The sequence below is a fragment of the Harmonia axyridis genome, chromosome 4 (assembly GCF_914767665.1).
Source record: "Harmonia axyridis chromosome 4, icHarAxyr1.1, whole genome shotgun sequence".
Taxonomy (NCBI): Eukaryota; Metazoa; Arthropoda; class Insecta; order Coleoptera; family Coccinellidae; genus Harmonia; species Harmonia axyridis.
This window is the reverse complement of record NC_059504.1, coordinates 2544329-2569380: the sequence shown is the minus strand read 5'-3', so window position 1 is coordinate 2569380 and position 25052 is coordinate 2544329. Positions and strand designations below refer to the sequence as shown.

At 34.0% G+C, this 25052-nt stretch overlaps 3 protein-coding genes across 3 annotated transcripts; 1 reads left to right on the top strand and 2 right to left on the bottom strand.

Moving 5' to 3' along the window:
- Nucleotides 1-4786: 4786 nt before the first annotated feature.
- Nucleotides 4787-7883, bottom strand: LOC123678245. The gene is made up of 2 exons (XM_045615154.1): nucleotides 7691-7883; nucleotides 4787-7348 (listed from the first exon to the last, which is right to left on the bottom strand). Exons 1-2 carry the CDS (start codon nucleotides 7780-7782, stop codon nucleotides 5395-5397), a joined length of 2046 nt encoding a protein of 681 aa, XP_045471110.1. The 5' UTR covers nucleotides 7783-7883; the 3' UTR covers nucleotides 4787-5394.
- Nucleotides 7884-9258: 1375 nt separating this feature from the next.
- Nucleotides 9259-17847, bottom strand: LOC123678229 (putative sodium-dependent multivitamin transporter). Its single transcript, XM_045615130.1, has 10 exons — nucleotides 17691-17847; nucleotides 17083-17205; nucleotides 15739-15960; nucleotides 14021-14177; nucleotides 13719-13902; nucleotides 12456-12726; nucleotides 12100-12246; nucleotides 11818-12042; nucleotides 10546-10712; nucleotides 9259-10382 (listed from the first exon to the last, which is right to left on the bottom strand). The coding sequence occupies exons 2-10, from the start codon at nucleotides 17203-17205 to the stop codon at nucleotides 10124-10126; spliced, it is 1755 nt and encodes a 584-aa protein (XP_045471086.1). The 5' UTR covers nucleotides 17691-17847; the 3' UTR covers nucleotides 9259-10123.
- A 1113-nt stretch (nucleotides 17848-18960) lies between these two features.
- On the top strand, nucleotides 18961-24541 carry LOC123678024 (male-specific lethal 1 homolog). The gene is made up of 6 exons (XM_045614792.1): nucleotides 18961-19911; nucleotides 20029-20572; nucleotides 21034-21167; nucleotides 21224-21348; nucleotides 21438-21644; nucleotides 22574-24541. The coding sequence occupies exons 1-6, from the start codon at nucleotides 19582-19584 to the stop codon at nucleotides 22671-22673; spliced, it is 1440 nt and encodes a 479-aa protein (XP_045470748.1). The 5' UTR covers nucleotides 18961-19581; the 3' UTR covers nucleotides 22674-24541.
- The last annotated feature ends 511 nt before the right edge of the window (nucleotides 24542-25052 follow it).

Genomic DNA, 25052 nt, shown 5'->3' with positions numbered 1-25052 from the left:
ATCTGAATACTCTGAATTCAGAATTAAAAAGGTCCATCAACCAAAACCTATTATTTTTTATGTGATACAAGAAAATACAAACAATTATTAATTTTTGAAAACAAAAATTTATTTTATTTTATTTATTATTATTTTATTTTATTATTATTTTATTAGTTATTAATTTTTATGTCTTTGTATATCTTTGTTATTGTTCAATACTAACCTATTTATCAATACCTTTCATACTTTTCTGAAGTTCATTTCGTCCATCTTTTATAAGAACTTCTTTGTGCTGTTCTCAATATTTTGATTATGTCATGAATTTCCAATTTGACTATTAAAAGTAGTTTTTGAAAAAACTAGGAAGGCAGTAGGTCCTTTACAGCCAAAACTTAACAGTTTAAAAAAGTGGGCAGTTTCGAAAATATTTCAGTTGTTTCCTTCATTTTTCACTTGCAACTGAAATAAAATATTTTTGGAAAAAAACTGAAATAAAAACAAAATGCTATTTACTATATCATATTAGATGAAAATACCAATCGATTATCAATAAATTGAAAAAGAATCATTCTTTGAGAAAATAAAATAAAAATGAGAAATAAGTATTGAGAAAATCAACACTGAAAAACAATGGAATGTGTGAAAAGTAATTTATCTGAACAAAAATTGTATCTCATACCTTCTGGTTACTCGAAATACAATTTTTTAAAACTTTATCGCCTTAGTTTTTCCCAAAATACTCCAGCTTATACAAAAAAAAAAAAATAACGCGCTTCCTACACTTTTTGTAGCCTGTTCTTCACCAACTATAAACTCAAATGTTGAAGTTGTGAATTGAACGATAAGATGTTCTTCACTTTGAGGATATTATTGAACTGCATCAAAATTCCATCTTGTTCGTCCATGAGTTCAGAGTAAAAACCGATTAGAACAAGTGAAATCGAGTTTGAACAACTGCAATTTTTTGGTGTTAGGGTCAATTAGAGGTCATACAAGAGAATGACTAATTGAATGAGTTATACATATTGTAGAAGAGCGAGTAATTTTGATTCGCCAAAAAAAATGAAAATTGAATGAATATTCATTTTTATATAAGAAAGGAGAGTACTTCAAACGTTTTCGGAGCTACATATGTAGGACATACGTTCTGATAAAATTTAGACGAGCTTAGTTAAGTTGGTAATCTGAATTTTTTTCATAATAAATTACAGGAGTTGTGAAGTCATTCTATGAGAAAATTATGCAACTCTTGTATTCTTAGAAGGTGTCACTTAAATGTACTAGTGAGGGATAATACACTTTTTGCATTGATAAAAGAAAAGTCAATATGTATGATATTACTATCTTAAGAAACGATAAACATGAGATAAATTAATATGTCCATTTGAATCTGTCAATTATTGGGAATTTAACAATTTGATTCTTGTTTGTATAACTAATTATGTTATTTTTCTTTTCAAATTCTCAAAGAAAACTGGGTATATCTGCAATCATGCAGGGTGTATTTTCATTAGATGTAAATATTTAGGGTTCTTAATATTTGCATAATTCCATTGGAAAAGTTCAAATAAACAGGTCGGTCCCTGCTTTATTTTTGATGTTTCAACGCCATGTATCTTAGAAATGAAGCAACTCCAGATATAGGGTGTTTTTTTTCGAGGTATATAACTTTAAGTTGGCATTACTGTTCAAGGTGACGACCGATTTAACAGCTGTCAAGTGATTTATTTTCAGTTTAGTTAGGCAATTCATCATGAATAGACTCACGCCTGAACAACGCTCGCAAATAGTGCATTTTATTTCGAAAATAATGGTTCTGTGCGGAATACGTATCGCGCACTACGTCCATTTTAATTTGTTCAGCGATGAAGCGCACTTCTGGTTGAATGGCTACGTCAACAAACAAAACTGCCGCATTTGGAGTGAAGCTAATCCTCAAGTGTATGTCGAAACACCATTACATCCAGAAAAACTGGCTGTTTGGTGCGCTTTATGGGCTGGTGGAATCATTCATTCATACTTCTTCAAAAACGATGATGGCCAGAACGTTACAGTCAATGGTGATCGGTATAGAGCCATGATCAATAACTTTTTCATTCCTGAATTGAACAACCATGATGTCCAGGAGCTATGGTTCCAACAAGACGGCGCTACATGTCACACAGCTCGTGCCACAATCAATTTGGTGACCGCCTAATTTCACGTTTTGGACCTGTGAATTGGCCTCCAAGATCTTGTGATTGAACACCGCTAGTCTACTTCCTGTGGGGCTATGTAAAGTCATTGGTCTGTGCGGATAAGCCACAAACCCTTGACCATTTGGAAGACAACATTCGCCGTGTTATTGCCGATATACGGCCACAAATGTTGGAAAAATTAATCGAAAATTGGACGTCCAGATTGGACTACATCCGAGCCAGCCGTGGCGGTCATATGCCAGAAATCATATTTAAAATGTAATGCCACAAGATTATCTTGCGGATAAATAAAATTCATGTCAATCGAATAATCCATCGTTGTTTTATTGCAATTTAAAGTTCTATAGCTCTAAAAAAAACACCCTTTATATGTTAATAGGAAATTTTTTGTTGTTGATAAATCACCCTGTGAAGTTAGTTAGGAAAAAACCAGGAGGGAGACCAATAGGAAACCTTATAGTGTGCAGATTGCTACCGAGTCAACGAAATGAGACCTGTGTAAGAAGATGAGCTTCTTCATTCATGTGTAAGGTCAATCCATCAAAAAGTGTCATAACAACAATTTTTCCAATCATGTAACATCAACAAAGCGAGACTTCAATGGAATAGCATCGTGACAATCTAGTAAACATAATTTCATTGTTTCGGATCAAACTAGATTAAACTGACTAAAAACACCACTATACAATACCATCATGGGATTCACACACAATTTGATCAGGTCAATTGAAGACATTATTGAGCTGGGTTCGTAGTAATTTAGATGTCTCAATATAGGAATGTGATACAATTGAGTGAAGAACTTGAAATTAAAAACGAGGAAGACACTGGCGTGAAGTTGAGATTTTTTGAGAGCTTAAAAACTTCAGGCTAGCGCTTTCCTTGTTTTTTTTCAATATTCTTTTTGAATTTTTATGATTATGATGTCACCATTGCAATGGTAATGATAAAATTTAAAATGGATATGATGATGGAGTGATTGGACTCAATTTTTCCTAGAAAATGGTGATTCCAACAAGACGTTGCCACCTGCCATACAGCTACTTTAACAATCGATGTATTGAAAAAAAAATTGGTGCCTAACTGAATAATTTTTATTTTTTTTTTTATCTTTGAATTGTATCAAAGCTATGGAAAACCCTATGTTGTTATACATCTAAACCTCAACCAGATTCAACTCTAGATATAACTTGATTTATATTTTATAGGAAAAATACCAAACAATCTGCGAATCGTTAAAACTGATGATAATCTGAGATGTCTCTCAATCTCTTGGTCTACCACTAATACTTCTATAGCATAATTTTTAGAATCTCTACAAGTAGATGGTAGCACAAATTTCAAGGAAGAAATGTAATTCTAGTTTAGAGTTGAATATTACTTCATCGAATTTTCGAGAGAAAAATTGACAATATTCCCGAGGCTGCAACTTCTCCTGGACGCAAGCTACGTCCTTGAAACCTCAGTATGTTTTAGATCGGAACTTGATGATTGAAAACGTTTCTATTTGAGCGGTCTGTGATGGATAATTCTGAAGATATAACGATCTTTGGGGGCAAATTCAATTTTTACTTTTTTTTTCAAATTTCGAAGTGAAACGAAAAACCTACCCTGAAAATTTCCGTTCGAGAGTTATCGTGTTCACGGCGGCCGGATAGGAAGAATTGATTATGACCTCGTATTCTTCATGAATCGAACCAAAACGTTCGAGATCTTTCTCTGCTCAAAATTTGAAAATTACACACATTTGGACAGAAAGACGGAAAGAGAGAAACAAATAGTTAAACACCAGAATAACTTTAGAATTTTCTCACCTTTTCAAGTTCTTCTCTACCTCCCTCTCTTCTCTTGGAATGTAAAACATTTTCCACTCCTGTCCACTAATCCTTAAACACAGAAGATTCTATACTTAACTTATCGATGCTTGTATCGAGAGAAACACCGGAAAAAATTCCATTGAGTCCTTCTCAAATTGTATCAACCATGCAGAATCTTCTCGAATTCAGTATGAGCTCATACTCTCTCAAAACGAAGAATCAGTTAGAATTGAAGACTTCTGTTCCACCATAATCCAAATATCCATCAATCCCTCAGATCATTATGATTAGGTACTTCTGAAAGTAAATAATTTTAAAAATCTTTTCGATACTTTATGTTTCTATAACAGGCATACCTATTTTTCAAGAAATACAAATTCATGCAGTTAGAGATGAATAAAAATGATCGAATCAATTTGCCAGAAACGAAAGAACGAATATTTGTCATGCAAATTCACAGAATTCTTCTAGGATGCGCACAGATATGAAATTTTTCAACAACCACCTGAGTCAAATTTCGGTTTGAATCAATTCCAATATTTAGATAAATTCTAATTAAATTTTTATTTTGACGTAATGTAAATGATTTACAATTCGAGTCATATTCCCGAATCTCAAAATAAGTAGTTACTGTTGAGTCATCATCAAAGTAGGGAATAATATCATGCACCAAAATTCTACATTTCCAAGCAAATTTCAGTTCACTTAGATATAAGTGTAGAATAAAGAATAGGGGGGAAAATTAACCGAAAAATATAATAAAGACGAAGTATGACTTGACTTACATACAAAGAATCAGTAGGGGAGAGCGGGGCTGAACGTGCCGATTTTGACAAATTCTCATATGATTCGGATAAGAAAAGTACTATTTCTGAAAGAAGTAGTTCATCATAAGCCAAATTTAATCTACAATAAGAATTCACTCACAGATTTGACACAATTTCAATGGTTTTCAAGAAAAGGTCATTTTTTTAAGCAAAGTCGGGAAGGCACTACCAACCCCACTTTGGGGCGAGTTGTGCCGTAGCTGAGGTCGGTTGTGCCGTTGATAATTAAAGGTGTTTTACGTGAATGAAAATTAATTTAGGATTTAAAAACACAATTTTTTTCAACAATATATTTATTGCTTATACTTTTAACTAATCAACATAACTTAAAATTCAGTTATATATAACAATAAGCATAATAATAAAGAAAAACATAATATCTTTACTTATTTAGCTATTGCAAATATAAAAACACATTTCAGTCAACAATTTGAACTTATTTTTGAACAAATGAGATCAATTATTGAATATATCAGTCTCTCAGGACTACATTAAAAAAAATAAAGAAGATTTCTTCCGAATTGTAAATTAAAAAACTTATATTTGGTCTTTTAGAGAAAACAAAACCAGTTACTCTATAGATGACTGATCAGAATAGCAATTTGGACATACAAATGCTGGGCTTTCTTCATCGTCAATACATTGTGAATGGGCCCAATTCTTGCATTCTATGCATTGAATCCATTTTTCTCTAGGGGCAGAATTAGAATATGCGTCACAACATATGATGCAATACCAATCTTGTTCCTCATCAGAAGTGTCATCATCTTGCAAGACTCTTCTCTTAGCGGGGTTCTTAGTCGTTCTTTTTGCTTGTTTACCTTGTCCCGTGCATTTTCCTTTACCCTTCTTTGTAGTTTCAATCTCTTTTTTCTTCTTTTTATTAGCATGTTCTTCGGCCAAAGCATCCTTCTCTGGAGTGTCCGTAAGAACAGCTGTCTTTCTTTTACGTCCTTTATTGCGTCCAACTAATCGAGGAGGTGCTTTAGGCAGTGGTCTTATGAGGTCTGGTGAGAAAATTATTGTATTTTCATCTCCCGCGTTGTTATCAGCTGATGATTGAGGAAGTTGGAAGCTGCAACAAGGGGTAGTCTCCTGAGAGCATTGACGTCCCACATGTTCTGGATTACCTGATGGTTCAACGCTGCAGTCGCTTTGCTGTAGAATTGATGGAGTAGTCTCAATCTCTATATTGCAGCCGACATTATTTGAGTCATTAAGATATTCAGCAGTCCTTTCTTGATTGTTTAGAGGGACAGGAAAGTGGTCTGTATCTTGTGAGGGTCGATTTTCTGGCATCGGGCGGTCAGTGACAGAAGACGGCGCATAATCTTTGTCTGTGAAGATATTTGGGTCATAGGGCCAAATGCCAGCCTTTTTAAATGCGTTGCTTATATTGATAGGAGTTGCTGCAAGCGGCAAAGCGTATTTTACAATACCTGGTATTTCATAAATGCTCATAGTTTTCCCGGGATTAGTTCTCAGCCAGTTGTTTTGAGCTTTAGAACAGTATGCTTTGAATGGGCCGTTGACACCAACATCCAGGGGTTGCAGACGGTGGGTGCAGTGTGGTGGGAATGATAATAATATAACAGAGTTTTTCTTGGCCTTTTCGATCACATCAATATCAATATGAGATGAATGATTGTCTAGTAGTAATAACACTGGTTCATCAGGACTAGGCTTAGTATGCTTTATGAAATGATCCATAAACACTAAGAACTCTTTGTTTGTCATCCAACCGGATTGATTACCAGCCCCAATACACTCAGGAGGACCACCTCGGATAAACAGGTCCTTAAATTTCAAACGCGGGAAAACAAACATCGGCGGAATCGAGTTTCCCAGAGCACTCACCGCTAGCTCAACAGTGACTAAAGTTCCACGTTCAGATGAAACAATTGCTCCTACTTGCTTTGTTCCTTTTTCAGCCAAAATTTTTTTCGGTTTTAACACAGTTGTGACACCAGTCTCGTCCAAATTCCATATACGTGAAGGAGTAAGATTATATTTTGTAATCAAGTCGCCAAGTTTTTCGAAAAATTGATTTACATTATATCTGTTGAACGAGCTCGCGCGTCCGGCACTGGTAGCTTCTGGTGTTCTTATTGCAAGAGTAGAGTTCCTCTTCAGGAAGTTTGTAAACCAATCCTTGCCAGCCTTACCATTGGTATGCCAAGATGGTGGGATGTGTTGAACATTAAACTTCACGGCACACTGGTAAGCAAGTTGTCGTACTTCTTCTGGTAGAAGACCAAAATAAATAGAGGCACTTTTCAAAATGTACTCAGACAGTTGTGCCTCTTGATCTTCACTAAACACCATTCTAGATTTAAAACCAACCGAAGGAGTAAGTCCACTTTTAATTTTTTTGACATACCTTTGAAGAGTTGTATGGCAAATTTCCAATTCACGTGCAACTGTTTTTAATTTACGTCCATCCTTGATGACTGCATCAGCCGCTCTTTTTAGAAGATCTTGGGATGTAGTTCCCCTTTGAGTTTTCCGCTTGTAATTCCTCATTCTGTCAAAGACAATAAATACAGGATGAAGTATCATGGCAAAAAGTATTTTATATCTTCCACAAGTGCTCGCATAAACTTAAGTATTACAGAAACAATGAAGGTTGCCGTGGGGTTGGTTGTGCCGCGGCACAAGCAGCCCCCCATGAACGGCACATTTTACCCCGTTTATGCGAGTGTGATATTTTGCCCTACATATAAATATCAAAGCGCTCTAAGCATTATAATCATACTGCATAACAAACTAGGATAAACGACAAACATTTTACTAAAACTTTCATATTAAAAGGACGAAAAATGCCAGCTTGTGACCAAAAAGTATTGAGACGAAAATATTTACTTACGTAGAGCTCGAATACACACACATGCACTGACACCCTGTCCCTTCGGCGGACGGAATTAAACTGGCATGCGCATGTCCCGGACTGTTAGGCATTACGTGAATAACTGCTATCTTATATCTATCTCTTTCTGTTTACGAGATATTCGCGTCGGCACAATTTACCCGCGGCACTTTCAGCCCCGCTCTCCCCTAATACAAAGAATCAAAGTAATAAACTTACATTTTTTTTTCAATTTGGCACAAAAGCAATTATCACTCAACTCCAAATGAGCAATTTGCTCGAAACACGTAAAGCACAGACTTCTAAGATCAAATTAAGATCAACCACCTGCGCGATGATTGAAAAATGAATGAAATTCTTTCAACTGCACCCTGATAAACAAATGGTAGATTCTTACGTAATATCTGATTTTTCGTTCTTGGGTTATCAACATATAAACAGATGTTCGGAAAATGAAAACAAGCTTTTTCCTTTGATGAAATCAAAACAGTCTAGTTTCAATACAACTGTTTCTATAATCTACACTTCGTAGAACGGATTTTCTTGACAGATTCGATTGTGTCTACATATTACAAATATTACATGCTTTGTGCGATATTTCAAAATGGAATATAAAAACCAAAACTCAATATTAAATTGACAACAAATCTGACGGAGTTGAAATTTTTCGTGTCGTGTTAGCAAATCCTGCTTCCTGCAAAATTTCATGTTAATTTTCGTCGTCAGAACCATAGAAAACTCAACCAGTGTATAGAAAAAAATAAGAAAGCACTGACGTGAAGTACGCTCTAGGTTGAACTGTTCCGATTCATTATTCGAACCATGATAGTTAGAGAGATTATTTTTTCAGGAACATAGGAGCTTCTAGAGACCACTTATACCAGTGGTTCCCAAAAGGTCCTGACATTTTTTTCGATATTCTTTTGAATTATTTATGATTCTGATGAAGCTGTCACCACGAAATTTTGCAGGTGGCCTCAAATTATTATTCCTTATAAGAACGCAAAATCTCAATCTGACCGGATTCATAATCACGAAGATATTGAGTATTTTATCCTATAATCTTCTTTAATTGTGTATGGTTCTGATTGTGTGATCTGTATAAAATTTGGCATGGAGCTTGAAACTGCTATTTCAGATCAAAACCCAAAATCTCAACTCTGGTGTTCTTGTGGTCACAGAAATATTAGGTATTTTTATTCGATATGATTCATGAATTTTCTATGGTTCTGATGATGCTATTAGCATGAAACTTTGCAGGAGGCTTGAAATTGTTATTCCTTATACGCTCGCGAAATTTCAACCCGATCGCTTCAGTATTTACGGAAATATCGAGTATTTTTTTCAGTATTCCTCTCGAATATTCTATGGTTCTAATGGTATTATCCGCCTGAAATTTTGCATGGAACTGAAATTTACTAATTTGAATCGAAATCCAAAATCTCAACTCTGTCGGTTCTGTGGTCATGGAAATATTCGGTAATTTTTTCGATGTTCTTCTTGAATTTTCTATGGTTCTGGTAAATCATCCTACATATACAGGAAATGGTGAAAAAATAATTAAACAATGGCTTTTCTTCTTTTATTAACATACATATGTATTTTTCACACAAATTTGGCAAACAGATCATGTAACAACCATAAATTGAATATTAAAAATTCAATATTGATAATGGTCAATATGGAATGATAACAACTGGAGAACAAGCAAAAAATAGAAAAATTCTAACATCAACAATTTCGATTAGATAACAATTTATTGTCTATGATCACAAGACGATATTATTCATAATAATAATAAAAATACTGATTCCATTTTTGTTAAGTTAGATACTTTTTAATCAAAGATTCACCTCCATCATTTTATAAAAGATATTTCACAATTGTGAGTCGACAAACCTGAAGTGAATTATAATGTTCCCTAAGTACATAACTATTATAATTTTTTTACGTACCTAAGTTAAACCACTTCTAGTAAGTCAACCTGATGAAATATCTTTGATCTACCTTCTTTCAATTCTCACATTTTCATTCGAGAAAAATAGAAAAGTCTTTCTTTTTAGTTCTTTGGCCAAACAAAAAATTGATAGGTACAATACCAAATCAGGAATTTCCAGTTCATTTTTGGAATGAAAAAAGGCCATGTACCTTTGGTATAAAAGAAATTTTTGGTTACATTCTCGCTGATATAACAACGACAAAAGGCAAGATATATTCAACAACATTAAAAAATTATGTAGCCTCTATTGATAATACTTAAAGGTGGTCCAATTCTGGAAGACATTTTTTTTATTTATAAAAATAAGTGCGCGACTGCTTTAAGTATCGAAATTAATATAAAAATACTCTGCGAGATCCACACACATGCTGAGGTATATACAAATACCTACTATCTACCCATGTTATCGTCAACTACACCAAATTCTGAAGTGCTCAAAGTACGTGAGTATCATGCCTGGCTCTGAAACTACCATCGCCAATACCAGAAGATATTCTAGTCAGATTGTTGTTCCTCTTCTTCGCAAGCCTCTTGGATAGAGGTGGAATGAAGAGGTCTGGATTGTTAATAGCCCTCTCCTCTGAATCACTCCTCTGGAAACACATGCTGCTGATGTAACCCACCAAAAGGGTACATATCAGTCCAAAAACGCCGAGGTATAAGTACGAAACCTTGTACAGCCAAAAATAGGAACTGAAAGGAAGAAAAGATTACAGGAAGAGATTTTCCATGAGACAAAGTTAACAATCTGCTGTTGGCGATCATATCTTCACAACCAATCATGCCATTTCTAAGAAGGTATATGGCAATGTGTAAAAAAACTCCAACCCTGGCAGAGAGGTTTAAGTCAACATACCTGTCATCAGGATTGGTAGAAGTGACTGTCGACGTGCTAACATTCAAGAAGGAAAATTTATCACAGCCTTCAACCGATACTGGTAGCTTCGGTGGTGGAGGTTTAGGCTGACCGAAGGCCATCCATAACGATAAAGCTACGCCACTGCAAAGACCCAGAAGAATTCCCTGAAAAAGATAAGCAAACATCAGCTCTAGAATCTAGAACCAAAATGGAACATCAGCAAATGAAAATACGGATTAGCTACACATCTGATCCTTGGCTATCACTTAAAAACTGGAATAGTTCTTGAAAATTGCACTGTATGGATTCGGATGTTTCCATGTTAGATTTGTAGAATCTGCAAATTCCTTCTGCCGACTGCACCAGGTGGTGCAAAAGATACTTACACTGACAGTGTCCTATCAGTAGTTGCACAATAAATCAAAGCTCAGCTGCTAGCTGTTGTATGATCTTCTTTGTGAAGGGTGTAGGAACTTAAACGGATCTTCTCTCTTCCAAAAGAATCTTTTATTTTTGTGTTCCCATTGCTCAACTGCTAGCCTCTGATAAATGTTACCATTTGAATACCACAGAAGGGTTCAGATCCCATGATCCCTTGATACCCTCTTCAGCAAGTTCTCAGCTAATTTATCAGCTTCAATTCCACTAGCTCCAAAACCTACAGTAGGGTCTATTTGCTTTCTATAGCCAAATTTTTTATGGTAGAGCCTTGGCTATGTGCTTTCTAATACCTCAGTGTGTTCTGACTAACAGTATAGGCGCCTCTTTGAGTATCTTTTTAAAACACTCTAGAGCACACCTTCAGACAGCAAGGCAGAGAGTTATGAGTCCGAGGACTTTTCTGGTTCTTCTCCATCAGTCTACCAAAATAATGAATCCTCAATAATTCTGATTTTCACTTAATTCAATCAGCTCTATTGAACTATAGGCTTCCAACTTTGTAGATATTTCAGCTAGATATATCAATGAGTTCACTTTTAACAAGCTTGCCTAAATAATGACCTCCTAATCATTTTATACAACCATCAAAGCTGACTATACTCCATTTCAAAATTCTAAAGGCTGTATTCGATCACTCCTCAGAAAAAAAGGAAAGATAACCATAGTAGAATCTACAGGATCTTTACAATAGTTTAAATAACGTTTCGACAACAATGTTGTTACCTTCAGAAAGATTAGAGTGTGATTACTACAACTTCATTATAATATTACGTCCACTATGAACTCAAAAGACTTCATAAAAGAAAAAATGCAAACTTAACAACCTACCTTTTGATTCGCCCTAGTGGTGAACATTCCCAACGTGAATATACCCAAGAGAGGACCTCCAATAGCTCCGAAAATAGTCAAGGAGGCTTGCAGAACACCACCCAAAACTTGGGCCAAGAAGGCAACCAACAAGCAAACGCCCCCATACAAAAAAGCTATCAATTTCGAATGTATAAGTGCTCTCTGCTCTGAAAGTGGGTATTCATAGTAACGTTTATATAGTGGCTAAAAAAGATCTGTTTTAAGGTATCGGGCAATTTTTTTCTATCGTGCTGAATGTACCTTGTAGTAGTCTTCAACAGTTACAGCCGCCAGGCTGTTGACAGCTGCTGAGACTGTGGAGAGAGAGGCGCTGAAAATACCGGCAACAAATAAACCAGACAACCCAGGTATATGGCCCATAGAGTCAACCACGTATAGTGGCATAAGCTGTGAACAGAGAAAGTAAGTTTTTAGACCAAATTAGAATCATTTACTTTGCAAGAGAACACAAAGAAGATCAACTGATCAACTGAAGTGCAAAGTGCATATACATAGATAAGGTCTTCTGGAAACTAGCTCTACGAGACCTTTCAGCTTTTATGCGTCTATTTGATGACCAATTGTAAGAAAAATAAGTAAGTATGAGATTTGCTCACCTGGTCTGAACTTTTGATAACTTTCATGGTTACAGGATCACAATAGTGGTACTTTGAGTAGATGGCAAGCCCAGAGAAGGATGTGGTCAAACTGAGCAGTGTCAGTATAGGCCAATTCCACCACAAAGCTTTCTGAGCCGTCTTCAAGTCCTTGACTGTAAGATACCTCTGAACCTGAGTTTGGTTGACAGCGTACAAAGACAGGAAGGTCACTCCTCCACCTATGATCAGGGTGAACCAAGTGTGCCTGACGGTTGGGTCAGGGTCAAAGCTAAAAAAAAAGTAAAATAAAATACCTCAACATGAGGTCGACCTCACATGACCGACAGTTAGCCAACTCTCGATAACATATCTAGAACAAGTTGGCTTAGATCGATTTCGACCATGACTGGTTTCAGATTTTTTTATTCACCACTTTTCTGCAGTACTGTGTTTAATTTTTATCGGAAATGAACTTCTTCGTACACCGCTCAAATTTAGAAGCTTCAAACTAAACAAAAAAAAAAATTTTTGGAAAGAATATAAAAATATGCTATGGAGATACTACTACTCACAATTTTGTTTCTGTATCTATCCCACTAAATACTATAGAAAATTCAGCTTGAAGTTTATGTGCAACTCAATTCAACAATTTCTAAACGTTGTTGAAACGTATATATTTCCATGATTAAATGGCATAACCTACTGAGCACAAATGACAGAAGAAATGTCAAAAAAATAATGCACAATGTTGTCATAACAACCATTTCGAATTTCATAATTCCTATTGGTACATCTTTATTATTAAGTCTTCGACTAGGTCAAGTTCAAGTTCAACAGTCCAATCGCCATATATTAAAAACCACACCACGAAACCAAAGGATATTATGTAAATTTTTTCGCCATTGTAACAGCAAGGTATAATAATGGTGAAGCGGTGTCAATGATCTCTCTGGACTTTGAACAATATACCTATACGTTAGTTTCTTTCGTCGAAGAAGATAATGATTCAGCAATTGGTACAATGAGAATTCTATCAGAAGGAAATCTAAAAAGTATGAATTTTATGGTCAGCTGCATTTTTCCATTTATTTTTTTTTTTCGTTTGAAAAACTTTGTAATTTGTGTTCTTCATACAAATAGCCGTGCATGTTATTATAAATTATTAGTTCAAGTTGTTTTTTGCGCGCTCTCTTATATCCCAAATTTCAAACCGACGTAACAGTTGACTTTTTTCTTTCTTTTGTTCAACGCCTATTCTAGCTGGAAAATAAAAAAACTCACTTCAATATTTCCGTTCTCCCACCTTTTTCAGCGATTCTCCAAATTTCGGCGAAGCTGCCTTTGTCGATCACTGCGCATGCAATAACGCTTATGACAGCAGCAAACATAAGTAGCGATTGAAAAACATCAGTCATAAGAACAGCCTTCATTCCTCCAATAGTCGAATAAAATATGCAAACTAATCCTGAAAATACAACTGCATGCAGAAAACCACAAAGTTTCCAAACTACTGGGTACATAACAATAGGTTAAGACCAAATAGAAGTAACTGGAAAAGATGAAAAGATATTCTATGGACTTACCTACAGATAAAATGGCAGAAACCCTGTTGATACCCGTCAGTGCTTCTAGAGCTATGGCAGGGGCATATAGAACTATGCCCATATAAAGCACCATTTGGAATGTATACAAGAGCGAAGCTATAGTTCTGGTGGTTTTACCGAATCTTTTCTCCAAATACTGAAAAACGTGAAGCAGTAAAGTTTAAGATTTGTTAATAAGTTACGACTCATTTCTCTATGGTTGAGCAATTGGTTCATAGAAATAAACAGAACCGGAAACGACATCTTTTGACAAGCATTTTATCTAGAAAATTTCGCATACGTTGCATGTGAGATATATCTGATAAAATAGTCGGATATTGTTATTTATTCGTTGATAAAACTATTCTTTATAGTTCTCGATACAACTGGCATATGTTAGAACAATTGATGCACTTAATCTGGATTTACGTAACGCATGTGTTTGGTAGATATAAATGTTTGTTTGTACTTTGGTTTTGTCTGGGTTGTGCAGCGAATTCGATGTACAGGGTGTCCCATGGTTTCTCAGTTATAAGTTGAGTTTATACTATTTGATGAAACCAAAGATAGGCACAACAAACATAATTGGTCTACTAAAGAGTGTTTTTTGTAGAGCTATAGAACTTTAAATTGCAATAAAACAACGATGGATTATTCGATTGACATGAATTTTATTTATCCGCAAGATAATCTTGTTGCATTACATTTTAAATATGATTTCTGGCATATGACCGCCACGGCTAGCTCGGATGTAGTCCAATCTGGACGTCCAATTTTCGATGACTTTTTCCAACATTTGTGGCCGTATATCGGCAATAACACGGCGAATGTTGTCTTCCAAATGGTCAAGGGTTTGTGGCTATCCGCATAGACCAACGACTTTACATAGCCCCATAGAAAGTAGTCTAGCGGTGTTAAATCACAATATCTTGGAGGCCAATTCACAGGTCCAAAACGTGAAATTAGGCGGTCACCAAACGTGTCTTTCAATAAATCGATTGTTAGCACGAGCTGTGTGACATGTTGCGCCGTCTTGTTGGAACCACAGCTCCTGGACATCATGGTGGTTCAATTCAGGAATGAAAAAGTTAGTAATCATGGCTGTATACCGATCACCATTGACTGTTACGTTCTGGCCATCATCGTTTTTGAAGAAGTACGGACCAATGATTCCACCAGCCCATAAAGCGCACCAAACAGTCAGTTTTTCTGGAGGTAACGGTGTTTCGGCATAAACTTGAGGATTAGCTTCACTCCAAATGCGGCAGTTTTGTTTGTTGACGTAGCCATTCAAGCCGAAGTGCGCTTCATCGCTAAACAAAATAAAATGGACGTAGTGCGCGATACGTATTCCGCACAGAACCATTATTTTCGAAATAAAATTGCACTATTTGCAAGCGTTGTTCAGGCGCGAGTCTATTCATGATGAATTGGTAAACCAAACTGAAAATGAATCACTTGACAGCTGTTAAATCGGTCGCCATCTTAAACAGTAATGCCAACTTAAAGTTATATACCTCGAAAAAAACACCCTATACTACTATACTTTTTGCCATAAAAAATTTGGAATTTGAAGACCAAACTTGACAAAAATGTTCTCCTTTTCCATAAAAAAAAAAACAGAATGATTTTACTATCCTTTAACAATTTCCAAAACATTCCTATCTACATCCAATTTGGGACACCCTGTACATCAGATGTGCAAAAATGTCACTCACCTCGTAGGCACTTGTGGCTTGCAGTTGAAAAAAAACAGGCAGATAGTAATAAGCGGCCACCCAAGTGAAGATTCCATAAGAAAAATTGATGACGACAAATTGTATGCCGAAAGTGTAGTTTTCACTTGAGACGCCCAGTAGAGTTATGGCTGACATGAAAGAGGCCATCAGAGAAAATGCCACTGGCAGAAATGGCATATTCTTATCGGCCAGCAAATATTCCTGCAAAAATTTGATATCAGCTAAAGGTGAATCGATTTTTAGCCTTCAAAATTCATTAATCGAAATGTATGAATACACAAAAATTGGAAGGGACACAATTTTTTGCATCTATTCATTTCGACACAATGATAGTATTATTCTGTCTGATTTGGTCGGGAACATTCACTCAAAAATTCTTTTTTTAAAAGTTCGATTTCTCAGATATAATTCTTTCAAATAAATTATCAGACGACTTATGAGACATCGAAAATACTAAACCATATTATAATACCCAATAAAAACAATCTCTTCTGAATTAACTCAAAAACTCGAGTGTTACACATTCCTGAGAATAAATCGTATAATGTAATAAACGAGTTAATCACTACTTCATTGTTTTATAATTATAGTATTGTATATTTTCCTTTCAAAACCTCATTCCCCTTATTAAGGAATATTTCATAATTAGAATGACATTCAGTTTACGATCTATCTATTTGTTTTGATAAATACCGAATTAAAATAGACGAGCCTGGTATTAAATCTGCTTTAATCGAAGTAAATTGACATTTTCAAGAGCCAGCTGTCGTCTGGTCAAGTTCCTCGTTCCAAATATTCAGAAAAAGAATTCAATTACACATGAAAAAGGGAACCAACGGACTTTGTATCAAAAAACATTCTATTGCATTAATTTTTCTCGGAAACTCTAAAGGGTTCCATACACTCGCACGATTTATACGACTAATAAATCGCACGATTGGAAAACACAAATGTGTGCGAGTGTAGACACCCTAGGAGATATTTGAATGTAAATAAGTACACAAATCATTTGTTATACCCATTGATTCTCCTCGATGACCCGATTTATGGATTTTAAAGGCTAAAAATCAGGGAATCAAATTTTTCAAAATTTCCGAAAACTTGGCATCATGCAGTAAAAAGATAAATGAGACATAATAATACGATAAAACTGAATACAATATAGGTTTCCCCACACTCATCATCCTGATGCATTAGAAAAAGTTAATTTTTTTCTCATTTTGAAATTGTTCAGAAGGTTTTGATTATTAGAAATTACGACTCGAACGGTGCTTGGATTTCGTAAAAAATTAGAATATTCTGAGGTAATTGCAATGAACTTACTTTGGTTGTTTTCTGTTTTCCTCCAGTAAAACGGTAATAAACACCAATTAAAGAAGATACTAAAAGAACGATAACTAGAACCAAATAATCCCATATTCCAAAAAGAGGTTGTTTTAAGTCCATCTGAAACAAATTAAATCGAAAATAATTCTATATAGTAATAACTAGATTACTTAAAAAAATTTTTTTTAATATTTACTAATACAACAATTCTTTTAGGGGTAAAGTGAAAATTTGAATGCCTTATTTTATAAGTGATGGAACTTGTTTTATTATGGACTATAATACCTCTTCTCAAATGAAAATAAGACATAAGAAAATAAATTAATCGCCAATAAAAATTTTCAATTTTCCGACTATAATTTTTTTTATTTAGAGTGTTTTTGCACAAAGAAAAATCAACGGATATTTAGGAAAATTAGCCAAGGAGATTGCCGAAGTTATAAAGTTCAGATATTCCATATAATCCTAAGAAAATTCCTAGAATTCACTATCTTTCCCACTGGAAAACCCCAACTTGATCATTTTCATTCGCCGAAAATTTTAGTGCATTTAGCCCAAATTTCATCATTTTGTGTAAGAATCTGTACAAATCAATAACGACTCACATTCTCGAATCAAATGACGCAATCTTTTACCGGTAATAAACAATAAAATAGACGTTAAAGAATAAACCGGGTCTCATCGATTTAGACTGTACGTCACACTTGTACATTCCGTTAAGAATGAATGGAAAAGAATCTGCGAGTGAATGGTCAAAGTCAAATTTCGTGTTTTATTCTTGCTAGACACGCATGCTCCCATTATGCAATATCAGTAAGAAAAATTGCCTTTTACCACGTAATAAAAATAGTTTTATTTTTTGATATGCAACTTACATTACAGCTATAACCTATCTAAAGCTCGGTACCATAGAAGTGTAAGCTTTTTCAAGAGGATCTTTCATATTGAGTTATGTTCCTCAACAAAAATCAAATTTGAATTGAATCTCACTGTATTTCAAGAGAACCATACATACTCTGAATTAATTTTCAACATAACTATTGGTAGATTATTTAGCCTAATTTCTACCATTCTACCTACCTTATAAATGAGTACTTCGAATTCTGAAATCATTATGATTGCGCATCCACCATAGTGCATGACTCATCCTAAACTTTTTTCAGATTTTACTGCAAATTTACTCTGTAATTTCAATCATTGAATTCGAGGAAAAAATGAGCCTCTTTGTGTGAAAGACCAACAATATTTATATAATGCTTGCAGAAACATAATCCATTCAACGGACGTTTTAATATTCTATGGTCCACGTCTTTTGGAAGCTTCGGTTGCCTTTTTTCTACATAAACTGATCAAAAATAGTTTATTCCAGGATAAAATTCATTTATATTTTTCAATCTCAATTTCATCTCGAGGCACCAGATCTTGTTCTTTATTCTATGATTTGAGAATGTAATCTGTGATTTGGACTTGAAAACAACAAAAAAATGCAGAAGAACTCTAGCAATGATCTCCAATTATTGTTTTGGCTCTCAGTCTATAATATTTGAAAATCTTAATAAAGATTTAAAAATGTCTTCATTTGGTTTATAAGACATTGTTGATTAATTATAAATGGAAGAAGTGCTTTGTTGCCAAAATTCATGTTTCGTTTGAAATATAAGAGAGTCTTCCAGATATACTGGGTTTGGTTTTTGACTATTCTCAAGAATTTAATTCTGGCGCAAATCAAACCACATCCCCAGTATGAAAACAAGCTATGAGAAATTCAGTAGATCGGAATTCTTACTTCAAATTTCGATTTTTATGAAATTTCTTTACGAAGCCAATCAAGTCCGACAACACCGCCTGATATTGTTGACATTTGTTCTTGACTAATCGCTTTCAATTTCAGACTGTCAAACAATTGCATGCTGCCGAGTTTTATTTACATTCAGTTCAAATTCTACATTCTCGATACATAACTATATTCGATGGAAAGTGGATGTGTTTCTGAATTAAATGTTGTGCTTTCTTCCCAAAAAAAGGATTTTTGCAAGATGTTATGATGAGTGCTCTTCCATCTGTTAATTTATGTTTTACGACAATCTAGTGTGAATTTTTTCTGCAGAATTAGATGGATGCATGGTTATCAGTTCATATCTAGTGAAAATAAAAATTGAAGCTTGTGTCACGGAATGAAATAATTAATCGACTGTACAATTGATCGATTTATTGTATGCAAGTGCTGTGTAGAATCATTCTAAATTAAAAGGTGGAACAATTATAGACGGAATTATCCTTTTTCAGTTTGTAAAAGCTCGATAATGATTCTTGTTTACAATCAAGACAATCAGTATTTTACATAATGGATTTTAACCCATTCGAACAATGAAAACTTCATTCTGTAGTGGTGTTGAATGTCCAAAATTAATCAGTTATTCGGAAGGGTAGTTGGCGTGGAAAACTTTGTCGTTAAAAGAACGCAATGATCAAAACATAGTGCGAGTACATCCGAAAATGTCCGAAGACTTCTCTAATAATCATAGTGCGAAATATTCTGATATTGTGAATACTGCAAATTTTTACCAACATATAAACAATATTTCCGAAAATAGCGAAGAACTTGGCCATCCATACGACCACATCTACGCATCAAACAACGACAACTCGATACTCAACTCGGATATCGAGACGCATAAACAGAAACCGAACTGTCAAACTGCCGATAGTGAGGTTAGGTTTTTAAAACAGTGGTTGCTTCTACATTTAGACTTAATTCAGCAACAAAATGAGGAAATTTTAAGTAAAGAAAAAACTATACTCATACTACAACAAGAGAATGAGATGGTAGGTACTTATGGTATGCAAATTTTGTTCAAAATGTTATGGAACTCTCCACTGCATACATTATTTTATAATTATTATACCTGAAATTCATTCTTTGAAATAAAAATGTTTTTTTAGCTTAAAGAACGGTTAAATTGTATGGAAGAGACTGTTTCATTGGTGGGTAACAATCAGTCAGTAAACCATACTGAAGAAATAAAATTTAAAGTAGAAAAACTTGCTGAGGATATGACCCAGGGCTTGGGTTCATGCAATGATATCAAAGATGCAACTCAACTTGCAGTGAATTGCAATAATGTGGATAGTACTTCTATAGATTCTGAAGTGCAGCAAGATTGTAATAGCAGTGGTGAATCTAAGATTGAAATCTGTGAAAATATTCTCCTAAATTCTATTGACTGTATCAGTGGTTCAGTTGATCCCTGTGCCGAATTGAACTTTGATTCGGGCATTGATGCCAATGTGAGAACTGAGAGTGACACATTGGAAAATTTGAGTTCCTGCGTCGTCTACAACTTTTCGAGTGAACTGGACTCTATGAGACATTTGAAAATGAGTATACGAAGAAAACGGGTTTGTAGTCATTCTTCGGCAACTTCACAGAATGGATACACCATTGAAGAGAAAAAAATTATCAAAAGGTTCAAGAAAAGGAGAAAGAGTAAGTTATATAACAGCAAATCATCAAATTCAGTATTTTGTTTATTAGAAATAATTTATGTATGCATTGCATTTATGTTGCACTTGTTTCTTTTTATTTTTAAGTAAAAAGGTCTATAGTATTATGAATAATGCTTTAATTTAACAACTTGTAGATTATAAATGCAATGCACAAAAGTTATTGATTATTTGGGGGATATCTGATAAGTTTCAATTAATATCAGATTACTTCAATTCCAAATTCAATATTGATTATGATCTACCTCATCTCTTTCTTTTACATACAAATGTACTGTGAAAACCCATTCTTTCAAATGTCAATTTGACGTTTTTCAGTTCTGTCATAGAACTTTCTTGTTGACATATAAGAGTTATCTATGATCATTTCTTCTTCTTTTTTCATGATTCTCAGCAATTTGTTAGAATAAATTTCAGAAAAGAGTTTAATTTCCATTGTTTCAGAGAGTATTAAGGACAATCAAATATTATGCACCCCTGATTTTTATGTTAGTCAAATAGGAGACCCCATTCCTGGAATTCCTATATCGTATGAAACCGAACCAGAAACTGAAGTAACTGACAATGCGGTTCTAGAAGTGAGTTGATTTTTTTTTTTTAATTCAAAATATGAGAATAAATGAACTTTTCGCAGGTGCCCCGTTGGAGAGTGAAAGTATACGCAAGTTGCTATACCATGGAAGGCACTGAAAACTTGGATGATGAAGTATTTTTGCGGAGACATAACCGATTAGAAATAGATGAAAGACGTAGGAAGAGGTTAGTGTTCTGGCTATAATGTCGGATTGAAATACACTTTTCCATTAATTGAAAGATTATATTGATTTATTTATTTTTTTCATTCATAGGTGGGATGTACAGAGAATCAGGGAGCAAAGAGTTATCGAAAAATTGAAATTGAGACATGAAAAGGCGGAGTACCAAGTAAAAGTTGAAACTTCAAATGAACTAAGCACCCCCTTTTGGCCAACCATGGATGATGTAAAGATCATTGAAGTTTCTGAAGAATTGCCAGTAGCCAGTTTTGGAACGCCTCTACCTAGATTTGGTCAGAGGTAAATTAAGTTTTGTACAATTCTTTGTTTCCATTTGTAATAGAACATGTTTTACAGAAAAGGCTATTTCTACTGAAATATTCTTTAAATTCGATAAATTCATCGAAAATTTAGTCAAAACGAAATAGTTTGGTTTGGATGTTATAACAATAGATTCCAAAAATTCCAGCCTTTGATAAATGAAAAGATTTTTCTCTATTTCAGTATCATAATGAGTTCATTACAATTCTAAGAACAGTGCTGCAATGAACTCATTTTAGCATCGTTTTCAGTTATATTTTTCATTTTGTGGTTGTCTATACTGACTTCCAATCCTATCAAATTTCAACAAACGTCAATAATTGTCAATATAATATAATTTTGATATAGTGAAATGATTTGCAACATTATTTGCAATTTCTCTTAATTTTGGTAGTGTTAAATCGAGTTCGTCAGACATAATTCACGAATTTAATGCGTAATTGTAAACTATTTCAAAATTCAAAAGAAACGATTCATATCCAAATTCCGTAATCTGTCAATTTTTGTAACAGTCACACCAACTGCCAAGATAAAATACAAAAGTCACTAGGATGTATAATCTGAATTTTTCATTGAATTTCGACAATATTTCACAAAACTTGACTGAAATAGAGAAAATATTGTCTAAAACTCGTTGCAGAAGGCAATTTCAACACTCATGCGTTCGAAAACCCGCTCCTTCGTTGCTCGTTCTCAAATTTTGCATTTGTGTTGGGATAGGAGCCCATTTTATAACTTGTTTCAGAATATACTATTTACTAATCAGTTTTTGCTAGTCTTTTCTTCTTGAATTCGTGAATATGCTAAGATAATTTTAATAATACTTGTGATGGAATGAATACTAATGGGTACTAATATATGTTGCGCAGCCCTGTTCATTACCATTAAAGCGCTAATAATTTTTTCAGTGACTTCGATATGACTTGGTTAGATGCTCTAGACACCAGTTCGATTAGAGACAAAATCCTTTTTAAAAAAGGATTGAGAAGAAGAAAATTAAAGAGATAAGTGATCTGTCGAATGGAAATTTCTTCAATCACACTTTATGTCTGGAAAAATGTGATCTTTGTTAAGCTTCAGAGTAAACCAGTGACACGATTCAACAAGTTGGATTTTATTTACTTAGTACTCTGTCCGAAACTCTCAAGATGTACATTTTCTTTCCGAATAGTTTTTTTTTATTAGTAATGTGATATACTTGTTTTGTTGACCACATATCATAATTTATAAATTATACAATTCATCTTTGTTGGTTATATATGTTGAACGGCTTCTTCATTCAATACAATTGATTTCTTCCGATTATTATACTCGAGATGTTTTGAGCCTCGATTGGTCGTATGGAGAATGATTTCAATTTGAATTTCTGTGATAAATTCAATTAAATATTCGTAACCTATGATATTATGTTTGATCTTGGATTTATGACTAGAGATATAGATCGATAATTAGGTACTTACTTGATTGTATATATATGGAAAACTGATGTTGACAAATCGTTTGTTCTGTTCTACATCACTAATGATTTCTTTTTTTTTTTTTTCAGTGTTTACCAAATGAAACTTGTTCCCTAGTCATAATCATGTTTGTTTAGATTCTATATTTTCTTAGTCAAATAGTGATTTTCATTTCATTCGTGTTTTTTTTTTTTGTAAAACAGTTACAACCCCCGATAATTTCAAAACGGTAGATTTGCTTATTTTTTTTTGTGTAATTTAGTATGAATAAGATTGTTGAAAAATACCAATTCATTTTTTGTAATATCCGTTGACTGTATTGTAGAATGATTTTTTGAAATGTAATGCTGAAGGCTTTCACATCTTGACAGTTCTAATCGGTTTTTCACCTAACATTTCGTCTGCAACTAAGAAAAGCTTCTTCAGAGATTTCTCCGTCTTTGATTCTGACTCAACTAAGTTTCTTCAAATTGGTGGTGTATTAAATGTAGATATACAGGCGCTATGAACTAAGGGTGATTCTTCTCTCCTGGTGATATTATTGAAGGGCCATATGTCAATATGGTTTGAAATGTCATATGTCAATATGGTTTGAAATGTCATATGTCAATATGGCTTGAAATGCCATTTGTCAATATGGCTTTCTTTATAATTCTTAAGAAGTGGCTCTTGATGTTTTCATTGATAGCCACAACATTTTGGTCTCAAAGACAGGAATTCGCTCAAATATCAAGAACTACTATCTGAGGAGCAATCTTTCATACCGCCTAGTTATCAGGAATTTATTGCACTCATACTAAACCAGCAGAAGTAGGGGAAATAGACTCCACTTAACGAAAAAGGTATACATACAGTATTTGGAAAAAATGACCATGAAATATGGTGCTGAGTTATTATCAAAGACCTGGAATTCTCTGAAGATGCCTACCACAGTTGTAGGCGGTCAGGTGTTAAACCGATTATACCCTAGATTTTTCAGACTGTGTTTTTGGAATATATACGCAAACAGCACTTCCATTTCAGATATTCTAAGATGTAAATGTTTCATGAAAATCCCTCTATTAACGTGGTTGAAACGAAAAGTTTCAAAAATAAGGTGAATGAAAATCAGTATTTCTAAGAAACACCCCTCTAGCTTTGTAAATATAACACAGAGCTACTGTAATTAAGAAGAAAGTGTACAGTTATGGAAAATTAATGAAAGTAGGATAAAGTTCGTAGACGGAAACTTCTCCAATCTTTTAATTGTAAATATACTAGAATATGGTGAAGTTGAAATGAAATTTTGTTGATATAGATTTAAGATTCAGATTCCTTTGAATTGAGGGTTCCAAAGAACTCGATTTATTTTTATGAAACTGCATTTTAAGTATTGTATGTACGAGACGATGTGTAAAAAGTAAATTTTTATAAAATTCAGAATTTTGTTTTTTGTACTTCCTTTCACGAATAGATCAGGAAATATTTACAAATTAGAAGTTGACAAGAAACAGTAATTGTATGGTAATACACACCTAAAGAAAAAAAAACATTTTCACTGTCAATTTTGAAAAAAAAATCCATTTACAATGCAGAATTTCAACAGATTCTTTATGTAAGTGACAAAATATGGAGATGATGCTCAAACTCCGCGTTAATATAGAGGACAATTTTTCCAACACCAAAAAAATTGATAACTTTTTTTAACAGGCCTTTTTTGGCAGAAGAAAGATAAGGTCTTAAATAAGTGTATGTATAAAAAAGGACATATTGAAAAGAGTATTAAAGAGCTTGGCACAAAGATTAAAAAAATCAATATTCAACAAGGAAAATTTATTCTTTTTCTTCAATTCAAACTTCTTATGGATACTTCCATGTTCTTCTAAGTGGTATATTTTTATAGGTAAAGTTTTATTTGTTGTAAATTGAATTTTATTCATGCTTCAAATGA